This window comes from Ricinus communis, chromosome 6, assembly GCF_019578655.1.
Source record: "Ricinus communis isolate WT05 ecotype wild-type chromosome 6, ASM1957865v1, whole genome shotgun sequence".
In the NCBI taxonomy this organism is placed as follows: Eukaryota; Viridiplantae; Streptophyta; class Magnoliopsida; order Malpighiales; family Euphorbiaceae; genus Ricinus; species Ricinus communis.
The window spans coordinates 15944884-15960407 of record NC_063261.1 but is presented as its reverse complement, the minus strand read 5'-3'; the positions used below and the strand labels follow the sequence as shown (position 1 = coordinate 15960407).

The following is a 15524-nucleotide window of genomic DNA, read 5'->3' as shown; positions in this document are numbered from 1 at the left end:
GCATCTTATATATTGGGGTCTTATCACTAGCAAAATCGATTGAAAACTTGCAATAAATAATCAGACGTATGATAGAGTTTTCCTGGGCTATCTCAAAGAATTGGAAGGAAGTCAACTTCAGAAAAGACGCCGGCCAATCTATTATCAATACGGCCTCTAATCGGCCGGTGGCTTCTGCAGCTATTGTTCAAGATATTGAAAATCTAAAGCTTTATCTTAGTAACTTCTCCTTTCATTTTGTTAGAAGAGAAGACAATGTCCTACCTTCTCCTCATAATCTAGCTCCTTGGGGTCTCTCCTTTTTCTCAATATTTGTATTCTGCTTCTTTTTTTTTTTTTTTTAATTCAATCTTATCTTTCTACAAATAAGAGGAGAAGACATAATAAGAAGGGCTTTTTACCCCTTTTTTTGTCTTTCTCAAATTTGACTTCATTATTCTTTTCAATTTGAGGAAATAAAAATTAAGAATGATCTATTTTAGGTGTGTATATACTATAATCAATATATATATATATATATATATATATATATATATATATGATACTCTGCTTAAACTCTATTTGTTTCATAAAAAATAATTTATTTTTAGAGAATATTTCGACAAAATAATTTTCCGTAAAAATATCTTGTGAAGAATATCTTTCTATTTCTAAAATGACAAGTCATTTCAATTTAAAGACGTAAGATTTTTCTTTTCGTTAATAGAATTTTTTTTCTTAATTTATTTTTTAACCATTTCAAACATAGAAAAAACTGAGAAATATTTTCTTAACAAATATTTTCCGAAAGATAAATAGAGCATTAATTATTTATTATTGATAAAAAAATATGTCATTTATCAACTGATATGGCCTATAGGTATACAGTTAGAATGCATACATGTTACCTTTTTTTTTTTCCTTAGAATAAATAGACAAATAAAAAGCTGTTTCTCCTTAAATTTATCATCTTTTAGATATGATTATGATTCTTATACCCTTATTGGTCCTAACCCTTCCATATCTCTTGAGACTTGCAACAGAGTATACTGTTCATAATTTTATTTCTATTTCATGAATTAACCATCATACTTTGTTTTCTTAGGTACCCTGTTAAACTCCAAATTACATTACCATATACTTCAACTTAGTAATAGTAGTAAACTCACAATCTAGTCACATTAACAAAAAGAAAAGAGTTAGTAATTATAGACACAATTGGTTAATTAAGATTTCAATTATAGCATGTTAAGTAATGAAAACATGAAGGAGAAAAAGTGGTGAGGGACCCAAAAAGACAGCTAAGTCTTATCCATCGTCAGAAGTATTTCCTTTTAACTAGGACACTCTTTGCTTTTCTCCAACTCTTTCATTCTAAATTCATCACCTTTTCCTTCTTTCCTTTTATTTATTTATTTATTTATGATTTTAATTATTTTTATTATAAGTTGTGACCTTTTCCTTTCTTCAATAATTCTTTCATTATAATTTGCATCTTTTCATGCTTCTGCCCAAACCCAAAGCTCCTTTATTCTCTGCCACCCTAAAATCTATACATTTCTTTTTTCCTTTACATTTCATGCCCAAGAAAATTCCACTTTCCCTCCAAACAAACAACCCATAACATAACCAACCAACCAGAACCAGTCTGTCCTCACTTTCTTTCTTTCTGTACCTTACTACCCCACTCACTTTCTCTCTACCCAAACAACAATAAGAAAAGAACAAGAAAAGAAAAGGAAAAAATGGCAGAGTTTGACTATCAAGAACTTGTAAAAGCAACTGAAAGCTTCTCCCCTTCAAGCCTTGTAGGGAAAGGTAGTCATGGATCAGTGTATAAAGGCGTACTGGTTCAGGAAAACAAGATTCTTGCAATCAAGAAATCATCCATTGGTATTGATCATGTTTTCAACGACAATTCCAAGAAGCTTGAGAATGAAATATCTGTGTTATCATCACTACGTCCGAGTCCATACATCATCAGCTTTCTCGGAACAAGTAGTAGCAAGGAAAATGAAAAGGAGAAGATGATGATCATGAGCAAGCTTCTTGTCATGGAGTTTATGCCTAATGGTTCTCTTCAGGACCTGTTGCATGCAGCTAAAGCACCACCTTCTTGGCCTAAACGTGTAGAAATTGCTCTCCAAATAGCCAAGGCAATACAGTTCCTTCACGAAGGCAAGCCTTTGGTTATTCACAGAGATATCAAGTCTGCTAATGTGTTGTTCGACTCAAACTGGAACGCCAAGTTAGCAGACTACGGACTCGCCGTGTCACGAGTCGACTCATCAACATCGAGTCATCAAGCGAGTCAACCCGCTGGCACGATAGGGTACATGGACCCTAGCTATACTATCCCTAGTAAATTAAGTACTAAAAATGATGTTTTCAGTTATGGAGTAGTTTTGTTAGAGATCATTAGTGGTAGAAAAGCTATTGATGTGAATAGGTCACCGACTTCAGTAGTAGAATGGGCAGTGCCACTAATTCTGAAGGAGGGGCTAATGGAAATTTGTGATACAAGAATTGGGTTGCCACCACCATTTATTGAGGGCACGATTAGGCATTTGCTATATGTGGCTGCACGTTGTGTATCTTCCAATGAAGAAAATCGCCCATCAATCGGTGATATTGTTATGGCCATGGGAATGAACAATAGTTGCTTGGTTGAAAGGGTAAGAGTAGCACCAACCAGCAGCTGGATTGGCCTCATAAGGAGTCTTATGGCAATTAGAAGGCAAAGAAAATTGGCTAGAAAATTCCATGTCCAGAAAGGTGGAGATTACAGTGATATTTCAAAAGGGAAGATTTTATTAAGGGAAATACTGGCCGATATTACAATCAAGTAACTAAATCCAATTCTTTAACTGCTTTTGATATGCTATACTAAATTGTTAAACGAGTGATATATATTTTAAATATTTTTATATTTAAATTAGATATATATTTTTTATATGTTATTCACCCAATAATACTGTGCCAGGGGGCTAGAAAAAAAAATTAATGCCAAGGTTGAGCAAAGTTGCAGAGGTTAAGAACTGAGTCAATCAACTCAACTAGGTCAAACTTTGGATTTCTTTTTCTGGGTGAAGTATCATGTTTTTTTATGTGCGCACGAGAGTATCAACCGTCAGATCAAGTGGGCAGCATTGAATGAATGCTCAGTCGCTCGATTCAACGACTGAAAAGGAAGCATGCATATGAGGTTATGTGCATAAAATAAACTTTCAAATTGTGAATGACAATATTGAATGATTCAAGGGTTTGAATAAAATAAAACGAAACCTGCAGGGCATGCAGTCCAAACAGAAGATTCCCAAAAAAGTTGGTGGGTGAGGAATAAAAGAAAGACTGGTTCGATGCCCTGTCATTCTATTGTGAATTCTGATGTTACATCTCTACTTTTGTTTTTGAATTATCACAATTTACTAATTAAAATTGGAGTCTACCTTTTCTTTTTCTTTTCTTTTTTCGCCTTATTATATACTAATTGGAGTCCTTTTAAAGGTCATTGATACTATTTTAATGAGATTGGATTATTTGGTTCTTCACCTAATTATTCTTGTGTATTCATCTTCCATATTCATGTGAATCTTGCAATTAAACATTTTCTTTTTCATTAATTAATATGAATAATTTGCATGGTCACTATATAGAATGGTAATCTAATGATTAAAATGCTTTCACCGATTGATTCAAACATGAGAGAAATAGTATTTAAGGTATTTATGCCTTCTATAGAATTATTCATTGAGTCTTTTCCATTGGCTTTGATTTCATTCAGCTTTGAGATTGGTGCTAACATAAAAAATTTGAAATTAATCTCAAATTACATAGTTATTACTTTATGAATATTTTAAATAAAAAAGAATTTCTATGATGAAATTAAGCATTTAAACATTTTCTTTTCATAAATCAAATTTATGGTTTGGGCTAAGCATCAGTAGACCATCCTAGTGGCCATAAAGTTAGTCCAATAAGTAGTTATTAGGCTAAGACAATGGGAAAATTTATAAACACCTCCTGCAATTTAGCATAACCTCTACTTATATTTTTTATTTTTTTAATAATATGTATTCACATTTTTCGTATTAACTAGATGTTAGTATTGTGTAAGATTACTGAAAAGGGTTATAGAGTTTGTTCAATTCTGTATTTTTATTATTTTTTTTTAAATATGAATTGTTATTTTTTTAGATGAAAGAAAATTAAGTGTTATATATTTTTTAATTTAAATGAAAATATCTTTATTTTATTTTAAAATAAATTTTAATTTAATATAAACTCACATAAAGATAAAAAAATTATCTTTCTAAGTTAGTAAAATATAACACCTCAATACTTTGACAAACTAACAGACTATTAATAAAAAGATTATTATGACAAACGATATATAAAAAGGAAGGATGAAAGTGTATATTTTTTAAAACTAGAGGATGTAATTTGCAGATTATGTTGAACCTAGGGAGCATTTGAAATTATCCCTTAGACAACACATGCCCAAAGAACCTGGACAAAGAATTTGGAATGATCTTAACAATTAGACTGCATGTCCGAGGAATTAAAAAACTACAATATACCCATGAAGCCCACTCCAGACTTGAAAGAAGAGTTTGCAACTTATTAGGGCAGTAAAGGCAAGAGACGTTTAAGCATGGCCAGAAAAGAGCAAGGAGGAACTAGTAAATATAGGTTAAGGCATGGCTATATGACTGAGAAGAGCATCAATGGGCTAAAAATGGCCACAAAGAGAAACCGCCAGCAGGGCCAAAAATTATCAAGAGTTCATAATCACCCTTACAATAATAATGTAACGATTAAAAAATTAGAAACTCATGAGCCTCTAAATGAGACGGTAAACGTCTCTTCTAACTTAACTAAAATTTTTAAAATTTAGATACACAGTTGTGTTAAAATTCTTAAAAAATTAAATTTACATATATATATACTGAAAAAATTACCAGACTAGAAGAACAAAAGTACAAGAAAGCATTAGTGGTAAGACAATGAAGGAATTTGCATAGCTCATAGATGTCAACTTAAATTTGAAGGAATATATTTCGAAGTTGTTTCCCTTAAAAGCAAAACATGCTCATCTACTTATTTCTTGACCAATAATTGACACATGTTTAGTTAGGTCACGAAGACAAATTGATCTTATTTGCTTATAGAGTTGCTGCTAATGACCTTGAAAAGACTGAATTATCTGTTAAATCTACTATTGATTTAGTATGTCCATAAAGTGGAAGTCATAAATTTAATAAATTAGTAAGAATTTAAATAATTGTGTATTTTCTAAAGTTAATATAATATTAATAAATAAAGACAATCATACTCTTATAGAGCATAAAATAAAATGCAAATTACAAGATTTATCTTATTTTTATTTAAAAGCATAATGAGTAAGGTATACTTTTACCAATGAAAATAAATCAACACAAAGAAAGTATTATTTTTGGTATAGCCTTATTATATAGGTCAAATCATATTATAACTTAAATGGTTTTCTAAGATTATTTTTTTTTTAGTGGAATGCCTAGAAGACAATCGAGGGGGATATTGAGATATCAATATCCAATGCCTAATTATGCAGGTAAATTATGGAAGTAGAACTCTATAAATTAATATTCGATAAATTAATAATTTCGACTGAATAATAATCTTTTTCGATCCCGATTTGGGTCAATGGATAAAATAATAATTACGCTAAATTTATAAGATAATAATTTTTAAAAAATTTCTTAAGGTCAATTAAAAATATAAAATGATAATTCATTAAATACATATGAAAATTTATATATATTGTGTAAATTTATAAAATAAAACACGTTCTAGATAACTTCTATTTTCAAAATTTTATTCCTTCTTAAAATATATATTTATAGTCAATTATTTCTTTTTTGCAAGTGAACTAAATTCAATTTCATCTTTAACCTTTTACAAAGCGTAGACCACATCTGGTATATTTTTCTGCTATTGAAGCAAGTAATTTTTTAAGGTCTCCACTGCATGAAAAACCTCTTTTGGAGAAACATGTGGTAAAACATTACTATCATTTGGATCTTGATCGTCATTAGCTGGCACATCCATTACTCCTTCAATAATTTCTTCATCTGTAGGTGATTCCATTAAAGCGTTATTTTTACTTGGATAATTTAAAATTTGCTTAATGTTCATGGCATTTCTATAGTGCAGATTAGAAATAACATCTTCAAGTCCATGAATTCTTTCAACGTTATCAATTTCTTGTTCTAGAGGCATACCTTCCTCGAATCGAATTTTGCAATGTTTGAAACAATTTGCAATAGTTGTCGTCTTCACATCAATATTCCATGTAGCATTAATAAAATTGATAGCATCTAGCACAATAATTTTTTCAGGACTTATTGCTCCCATCCCACAGCCTTCCAAAATACTAGCATAAAAACAACGCCGATAATAAACCTTAAGTGTTCGAATAATTCTAGCATTATATGGTTGAATTTTTGATGTTGTATTTCGAGGCAAAAAGAATAATTTAACATTTCTCAAGCCTTCGATAACCTTGGGATGGGCTGGACAATTGTCTACGATAAATAATACTTTTTTATCGGTCATTCTATAGTCAAACCAACGAACAAATTCTTAAAAAAGTAATCCAATAATCCATGCTTTCTTATTGGTTCGATAATGACAACTAAGATTGCCAATATTTATATTTTTAAAGTATCTGGGATTAGCAAACTTACCAAAAATCCACAGAGGCACTTTATATGAATAATCCACATTGCAACAAACAGTAACAATAAGTCTTTCCTTGGCCTTTTTCCTTCCTTCTAATTGCTTTGTAGCTGGTGAATGATCAGCTTACAAATGATAAATAATTATATTTCATCCATATTATAAAATATCATTCTAATGAAACTTGTCCAATTTAGCTTGAATTTTAGGTAAAACATTTTCAATATTCTCCATGACAACTGAACCACTTTTATCAAATTTTTTATAAGACTTAATCCCATGTCTCGCCTTGAACTACTCTAGCCAACTACTTGAGAAGTTAAAATCTGAATCCGCATCACCATATATTTTCTGAAGGAACTCTTTTACTTTAGTTTGAATCATTTCTCCGGTTATGTTTACTTTCTCTTGATATTGGAAAAATCACTCATACAATACCTTTTCTAATTCAGAATATTTGGCTAATTTGTGCCTTTTAACATTGCTATTTGTTATCACTTTTGACGAATATTCTGCTGACCTTTTAAGAGTATTTGATATTGTTCCTTAGCTGAGGGAGAGACCAAACTTTTATTGTATCGATTGTTGCAAATCTTTTTGACTTGAAAAGGGATACTCATTTTTGTACTCACATAATGCTTTTCGCATTTCATCTGTTAGTGTAGATTTTTTTACACCTTTCAAATGAGAAGCTATGGAGGAAAAAATATATATGAATTTTTATATTTTGATATATGAAATTAAAGTATATATTTCTATTTATAAATATTTTATTATGCACTTGAAACACTTCATATTCTAATGTAGTTACATGTATGCATTGTATTTTAAATCACATCATTCTCAAAATTAGCTCTGATTCAATGCATCATCATCCATCATGCATATAGAATATCAAAGATCATTTCTAAATTCTTTAATTCCTTCATTAATTTTATATGAATTTAATAAAAAATAATGTATAAAATATTAACTATTGTCTAAAATAATAAATATTAAATTATTTTATTAATTTATCGATAAAATAAAAACCTTTAAAAAATTATAATTTTTTATGGTCCCAAAATTATTATTTTATAGAGGTTCTATAGTAATCTTTTCTCAAAATCATTTATCATATATTCAATTTATAGAGGTAAAAAATATTATTAGATAATAGATTATAATTCTTTTTAATAATGATTTACTTGTTTCTTTTTAAATGTATAAGTCTGTACTTTTTTAGGAGTCAATTGTATGAACATTTAAAAAAACTTAAAATTTAAGAAATTAGATGCCACTTAAAGGATTGAAATTCAAACAATTAAATATATGCGAAAAGAAGATTAAGTGCTAAATAAATATTGTATTTTGCATTCATTTTTATTTTTTTATGTGATTTTATTTTTTAATATTAATAATATTTTAATATTTATTTTAATTTAAATTTTCAATAAAATTATCAATTAAAATTTATTGATGGAACCTCCGCTATAAAAAAAAAAAGTCTGCATTACAATCTTTCTTTTACTATTTATATTTAAAATCCTACAAATTAAAGCTTGAAATGCTTTCAACAGTTAACAATGAAGAAAAAAAAGAAGATAAAAGTGGATGAAAGATTAGAGTATTATATTTTCTTTTCAACTTCAATAAAGATGAATAAAATATAAAATAAAAATATTTATTATTATGTTATTTATTTATTTACTTAAATGATACTAACTCAATAAATTTTAATACTAATTCAATCTCTTTTTTATAATAGCCAGAAATTACGATTCTATTATAAATTTGATTGATATATTTTTTAAAATTAAAATTAAAATTAAAATTTTATATATTATTATTAAAATTTTAAAATAAAAAGATTTCATTCGGTATTTCTAAATTAACTCTATATATGTATTAAAGAATAAAAAAATGTATGTTAAATTCGAAAATAATTCAGAATTTATTTAGAATTAAGCCAAGAAAGAAACTAGCAAGAGTAATAATTTAAACTTTCAATAACATCTGCATAGCTCCGTCGTAGTAGTGAGTGGCAGTAGTAGTCGTCGTCGTTTTAATACCAGTAGCAGTACTCAGGTTTCAGCCATACAAGTTCGACAGCAGAGAGGACTGGATCGGGTCGGTTCATACCGGGTCAGAAAACTTAACGTAACAGACTCCAAATCCGACATGAACAACTACGCTCGAAGCTTTCTTCTCTATTATGTATATAATAGGACCCTTTCCTCTTTTTCCCTCAATTCTGATTTTTGTTTCTAAATACTGACCTTAATTCTCAAAGAATCCCAATTTTTAACCCTAAAATTATAGAGTGCTTCACAAACCATTCTCTTTTGAATAAAATAAAGACAAAAAAAGTCAATGGAGACTCAATTTATTCAGAATTTATTTGAGAGACGTTCCATTATCAAGTCCAACGCTCCTGCAGTGAAATGGTTCAGAGAATGGTACTGAGGGGTTTTTTTTTTTTAAAGAAATTGTATGATAAATTGTAGTTTCTGTTAATGCATTGCTGATAACCTGATCAATATTTTTGCTTTAGGGTACCCCAAGATGTCGCTGCAACTGGTGGAAGGTGTTTGGTTTTGAAATGGGTAACAGGTGAATTTTTAAATGTTCTTTGTTTGCAGAATAAAATTTAAGTTGAATTATGTGGTTTTTATTTTTCAGAATAAAATTGTTTTTCATAATGTTTGAAGGTCAATCAATTTGAAGTATATGGAATAATGATTTTGCAAGCATATGGTTTAAGAAACATTTAACTGTGTTGAGGTTACAACTTGTTATCAAGTTCGAGTATAGTTAGAAGTAGCTAAAGAAAAGCTGCAGTTGTTATGCTTGCACTATTATATAATTCATGTTCTCATTGTCGAGGCAAGTTATGATATCTTATGCACTATTGTTGATGGACTCTGAATTCAGTGTCGTAAATTGTCTCAGACAATGTAGGGTTATTTATCTGCAACCGTAGGCTATCTGGAAGTCAATAGTGTACACTCATCTTTTATAACTTTTAGCCTTTCAAGTTGCTTCAGTTTTCAAAAAATGTTATTATTTCAAATAAAAAAGAAAATGATGCAAGTCACTTCTAGGATTTGTATCCTCGTTCACTAATAAATTTCGTAGGCTGTCCTTATGTATGCGCAGAGTTGCAATTAAAAATAGATATATCTTGCTATTTTCTGTTGTCTACCAGGAAACTTGTATCAATCAGATTTTCATGTTTCATTAATATTTAATCTTAGGTTCTAGAACTTTATATTGCCTTCTCTTTTCTTCTCTTGAGCTGCTGTCTTGTATATTTTGGTCCTTGCGGTTTACTTTAAACAACTCACATTTGGCACTTGATCTTCTGGTTTATAATTCAATTTTGGTGAGCTTTTGGGAGTTATTCATGAAGATGAACCTTAGAGAGTTTCGCTAATTGAACTTTGATTTATGACTTTAACACGTGAATTTGCTTAACTCTCTCTTTTTCTTTCTCTTTTACATGTAGAAAACCAATTGAAGGCCTTGAAAGAGAAGAATGAAGAACCACCAGAACCGGAGCCAGAACCAGAGCCTACTACTGAGGTTCTTTTCCTTTGCAGTAATGAAGGCTGTGGAAAAACCTTTATAGATGCTGGTGCTTTGAGAAAGCATGCTCATATCCATGGGGAGAAACAATATGCTTGTCATTATGAAGGATGTACTAAGGTGTCAAAAATATATTTTTCTGATTTTCTTTTCTTCTGTTTTATTTCAAGGATATTATGGTCGTCTGATATAACTTGGGAATTGTAACGCACTTCATAGATTTTTCTTGTGTTTCCTTTTTATAATATTAAAGCGGTTATGTCTTTTGCTGCAGAAATTTTTAGATGGTTCAAAGTTGAGAAGACACTATTTAAGTCATACAGGCGAAAGAGATTTTATATGTCCTCATGAAGGCTGTGGTAAGGTGATTAACCTATTTTCCCCCCCTATATCTCTATGTTTTGTTATTTTGCATTTGGTGATGAAGTTTATTTGGTTCAATGCTTCTACCAACATGAACTTATCGGTTTTACTTGTGGGCTTGAAGTGATGCTTTTGATTTTTGTTTACATTTTCTTCAGATTTAAATATTTTATCCTTGAATTTATTCACATTTATGAATGAATTTGTTAATTTTCCTATACTTCACAATCAGAATTAAGGATCAATTTTAAGTTTTTCAACTTTGATTATTGCATATGGAAGTTGTATAGGAGACATAACTCTATGTCTCTACTTACGTTTTTCTTTGGTTGTGCTTCTTCTTCATGTTCTATGTGTGTTGGCAATCCCTTCCCTAATTGCAGCCCTTTCCTGGGTCAATGCTTAATTCAAATAACTGATGACTTAAAACTTGGAAAGGAAATAGCTGCTTCAAGTCATGCATAAATCTCAAGTGGAGAGGAAGTTAATGCTTTTGATCAGTGAGGCTATGACGGAGCTCTGTTTTCTACTTACTCTAGTGTGTTTTATATCATTGTGCATTATGGACTTTGAGATATTTACCTATACATATCTTGTGTAGAACACACTTCCATACGATATTAATGTTTTTCCAATTTTATCATGGAAATTTAGGCATTTTCCCTGGATTTCAACCTGAGGTCACATATGAAAACACATTCACAAGGAAACTACCATCTTTGCCCATATACAGAATGTGGAAAGAGATATGCTCATGAGTACAAGCTGAAGAACCACATTTCAGCTCACCATGAAAAGGTTAGCTTCTTTCCTTTCACTGAGAAGTTTGTGATATGTAGTTTCAGTGTCTAATTTTTGAAGCACCTAGCTTCTTCTTCTTTTTTTTTTTTTTTTTTTCATTCTTCTTTCTAATTAATCAGTGAATCTATTGAAGATGCATGTAAAGTTAGATGAGAGAGAGAGAGAGAGAGAGAGAGAGAGAGAGAGAGAGAGAAGAGCAGCTTCTACAAGAATTCTCCAATACCGTTGACTTTGTGCTACAGAAACCTCCTTTAAAAGAATCCAAATTCAAATTTGGAACACCCTAGTGAAGCCAAAAAAAAACTTATTCTGTAATAATTGCAAAATAACCTTGACTACCAAACCCATTGCTTGCCAACTTTGGCTAGAATAAACAGCCTTTACAAAACCTTTGCAAAATAACCTGTGTGCCACATAAGTACATTAAATTCAACAAAATATTTTGAAAAGGAAAAAAGAAAAAACTAATGCTCACAAGTCTCATTTTCCTGAAAATACAGAGCACAAATTTCTCAATAGCAAGAGGCAAACAATCAGAAATAAGCACAAAGAAGATTAAAGATTTACATGAAAAGTAATCGTTTGGGATTAGCTACCAATATAAAAGACTAATCTGAACAATATCAATTATATGCTTTATAAATTCTTTTCTTTTTCTGTTTTCTTAGTGTAAGTGTATTTAATGGTTTATACCAGAAGATCCAGAACTTTTTTTGACAAAGAGTTTGCTTTTATGTTTTAATTGATAATAGTGTCATGCACTGTCCCTATCGTTTGATGCACAGCAGTTGTTACATGTGAGGCAATGAGACAGCATCACAGGTTGGCGTTGTACTAGTCTAGTTTCTCCGACTCTCGATCCTATCTTTGATGCAGCTGATATTCACTTTGGTTATAGTTTGGAATTGATTCAGTATTGTGAAACAGATTTCTCTTGATTGATTGCTGTAGTACATATTACTTGGAATGGATCTCATTTATATACTGTATAACTATGTTGGCTTATCTGTCTTTATTACGTCCTTTCTGATTTATGGCATCTTAGTATGTCATTTTCTTGTACGTTTGAATGATCTGAATCTCAGTCTCTTTGAATCCTACAGCACGCAACTGTGGAGCCAGTGAAATATGCCACACCTCTAGAGAAGACAGCTAAAATTCGCAAGCCTTTTGCTGGGGTCTATGCCACTCCATCACCCGATCATCCTTATGCCTGTCCTTATGAAGGTTGTATAAAGGCCTACATACATGAATACAAACTTAAACTGCACTTGAGAAAAGAGCATCCTGGCCATACGTCTGATGAAGATGCTGTGCATGCCTCTCTGAATGCTGACAACTATATGAATGAGGCCAGTGATCAAGATGTCTATGCTGAGAAACGTGTGAATCGTAAAAGCAAGAAACAGAATCGTGCCAAGCCAAACTTGAAGATGCCTCCTGCAAAACTCACTCGACGGAAAGGCTCAAGTCTATCTCGGGCCACTACAAATGTGGTGAAAAAACCTTGGCCAGTTAAAGAAGAAACATACGAGGAAGAAGATAGTGAAGAAACCGAGGATGAGGACCGTGACGACAATGCAGAAGATGGATGGAGATATGGGGAAAACAATGAGGATGATGATGAAGACACAGAGCATGAAGAGTGAACGGCTAAACATAACTAGGATGCTTCCTCGCCTTTTCTTCTCCCCCCTTTTGTGATATAATTTTCATTTCATTTCTTATATAATGCTCAGAATTTTGTAATTTTAGGTAATATTTCTTTTAGGGGAAATCCTAGGCGATATTCTTTTATATATGTCCATTTATTATTTACATGCTTTAGATTTTTTGTTGTAAATGAACTACCATGAAATGATTAAATATTAATGCCTTTGTCAAATGGCCATAATTAGTTAAAATTTTGATCTCATTGGGATTAGGCCCACAGATATAACTTGGCCTTAGGTATATCTTTCAATTTAAATTAGGATTTTAAGTTCAAATTGTAATTAAAAGAAATTATTATATCTAAAAATACGTAGATAATATGGTAATGGTCTTTTTTAATTTAACTAATGATATTTAGTTGCAATAAGTTTTTTGAGAGAGTATTTTGCAATCCGTAAAAGTCTCGCTCGGACGCTCTAGAGTAAATATAGATATATGTCTACCAAATCCGACACACTCTATATTAAATTTAAATATATGTACATAAAAAAAATTACTATAAAAGAAAATATAGAAAAGAATGTTATGTTCACCCAGTTTTGAAATATAAAAAATGATTTATTAGCAATATAAGAATAAATTACTAAAATTTCTTTGAGAATGTGGAAATGTGATAGTTCATCTTCTGATTTTTAGAAATGCAATATAACTCCTCATACATTTTGGTTTAATAATTAAAAAGTCTTTGTCATTAGTGATTTAATAAAAATAATAAAATTGTTCTTTAGAATTATTCAACCTCATCTTCTTCCTTCTGTAATTATTAATCGCAATTCGAATTCTCAATTCCCTGTTTCTTTCTTGAAATTTGCTCCTAAATTTTGACCCTTCACGTTAGGACTCAAGAAATTAAAATTGGAGAAACCAATACATGATAAACGAGTAGCAAAGACTAATAAACATGAATATATATACTATATACTAAAATTAAAATAAAATATACGACTCCTTCTCTAATGATACCCATTTTTTTCGTATTTTTTTTGTATGTAATGCAGCCTTACTGTTGTTTTCATTATTATTGATAGGAATTTTCTTGTTAAGATCCTATAAATCGATTGAAACTTCAGATTCATATTAGAATCACGATGACTTAATAAAAACTTCAAACTAAGTCCAAAGATTCTCTGAGTAAGAATCATTGTACCATCACTTATTTGCTGAATAAATATAATGAGTAAAAATTCAAAGAAAGGTTTGTTCTTTAATCAAACATAGAAAAAGAGGAGGAAAAAACTTTTAATTTATACCTTCTAATTCTTTAAAATTTTTTGAAATCCGGTCACGGGATCTGAATATTAAATATGAATCATAGTTCTAATACTTCATAATCTATTTCATATATTCCGTGCTCCAGATACTAAAATAAATACCTGACGAGGTAATTTCATTAAGATTTCAAGTTTGAATTCCCTTCTCCTGATTTGTAACTGAAAAAAATAATATTACACCGATAATTAGGACATATATAATTTTGTATATAAATATTGAAAATATGTTATTTTTATTTACTGTGATAATATCCGCTGACTATTTTTAAAGAGTGTTTTTCTTTTTTTATCTCCTGGAATCACTTATTCGAAAAAATTGAAAAACAATATGGTCTTTCAACTCTACTGTAATAAATGTTTTTTTTTTTTAATTTAACTATTTACTTTGTCAAGCCTTTCATTATCTAAAATACACTTGATATTGACCGAACAAAACTATTTTATATGATTATAGTTTGCTTCTTATATGGTTATTTCTAATTCAAAATTTTACTAACGAGTAAATGAGAAAATCTAACCAAAAAAAGAAAAGGGAAAAAGAGGTTGGTCAATTAGGGTTTTTTGGTTGATAGTTTACCATCCAAAATGTCTGTTCTACCCTTAAAAATTTGGGTATTTACCATCCAAAATATTAGTTCTACTCTTGCGATTTTTTCATGTATTCTCTAAGCGCAATACTTCCATTTATACTACACATATATGTATTTAAGATAATATAATTCTCGTAGTAGAATAGTAGGACGAATAATACTTATTAACATGCATTTCTGTAGGGGGCCGTTACCGTCGGTGTTTTTTTTTTGAAAAAATAATAAAAATACTTAAATTTTTTTATCAAATTTATAGTATTATTTTTTAAAATTTTTATTGCGATAAAATATTAAAAGTATAATTTTTAACTTTTCTAATTCCGTTGTGTTTTAGTAAAACAGCTAAAAAAAAACCACACTGTATTTCTAGAAAAAAGTAAAAGATACATTTAAAAAAAAATTATACAGTGGAAACGCTATTTCTTGTTGAGTTTAAAATATTTCTAAAAAACTCTCTTTCTTTTCTAAATTAAAATATTTTTAAAAATTAAGGCAAGGGACTTAATTTTAGAAGAAAATG

At 30.0% G+C, this 15524-nt stretch overlaps 2 protein-coding genes and 1 pseudogene across 2 annotated transcripts; 2 read left to right on the top strand and 1 right to left on the bottom strand.

Moving 5' to 3' along the window:
- The first annotated feature begins 1378 nt into the window (after nt 1-1378).
- Nucleotides 1379-3444, top strand: LOC8277543 (serine/threonine-protein kinase-like protein At5g23170). The gene is made up of 2 exons (XM_002528966.4): nt 1379-2824; nt 2963-3444. Exons 1-2 carry the CDS (start codon nt 1725-1727, stop codon nt 3012-3014), a joined length of 1152 nt encoding a protein of 383 aa, XP_002529012.2. The 5' UTR covers nt 1379-1724; the 3' UTR covers nt 3015-3444.
- A 2508-nt stretch (nt 3445-5952) lies between these two features.
- LOC125370289 lies at nt 5953-7395 on the bottom strand (annotated as a pseudogene).
- A 1239-nt stretch (nt 7396-8634) lies between these two features.
- LOC8277544 (zinc finger transcription factor YY1) lies at nt 8635-13315 on the top strand. The gene is made up of 6 exons (XM_048376158.1): nt 8635-9137; nt 9233-9291; nt 10187-10386; nt 10541-10630; nt 11284-11427; nt 12534-13315. Exons 1-6 carry the CDS (start codon nt 9052-9054, stop codon nt 13077-13079), a joined length of 1125 nt encoding a protein of 374 aa, XP_048232115.1. The 5' UTR covers nt 8635-9051; the 3' UTR covers nt 13080-13315.
- The last annotated feature ends 2209 nt before the right edge of the window (nt 13316-15524 follow it).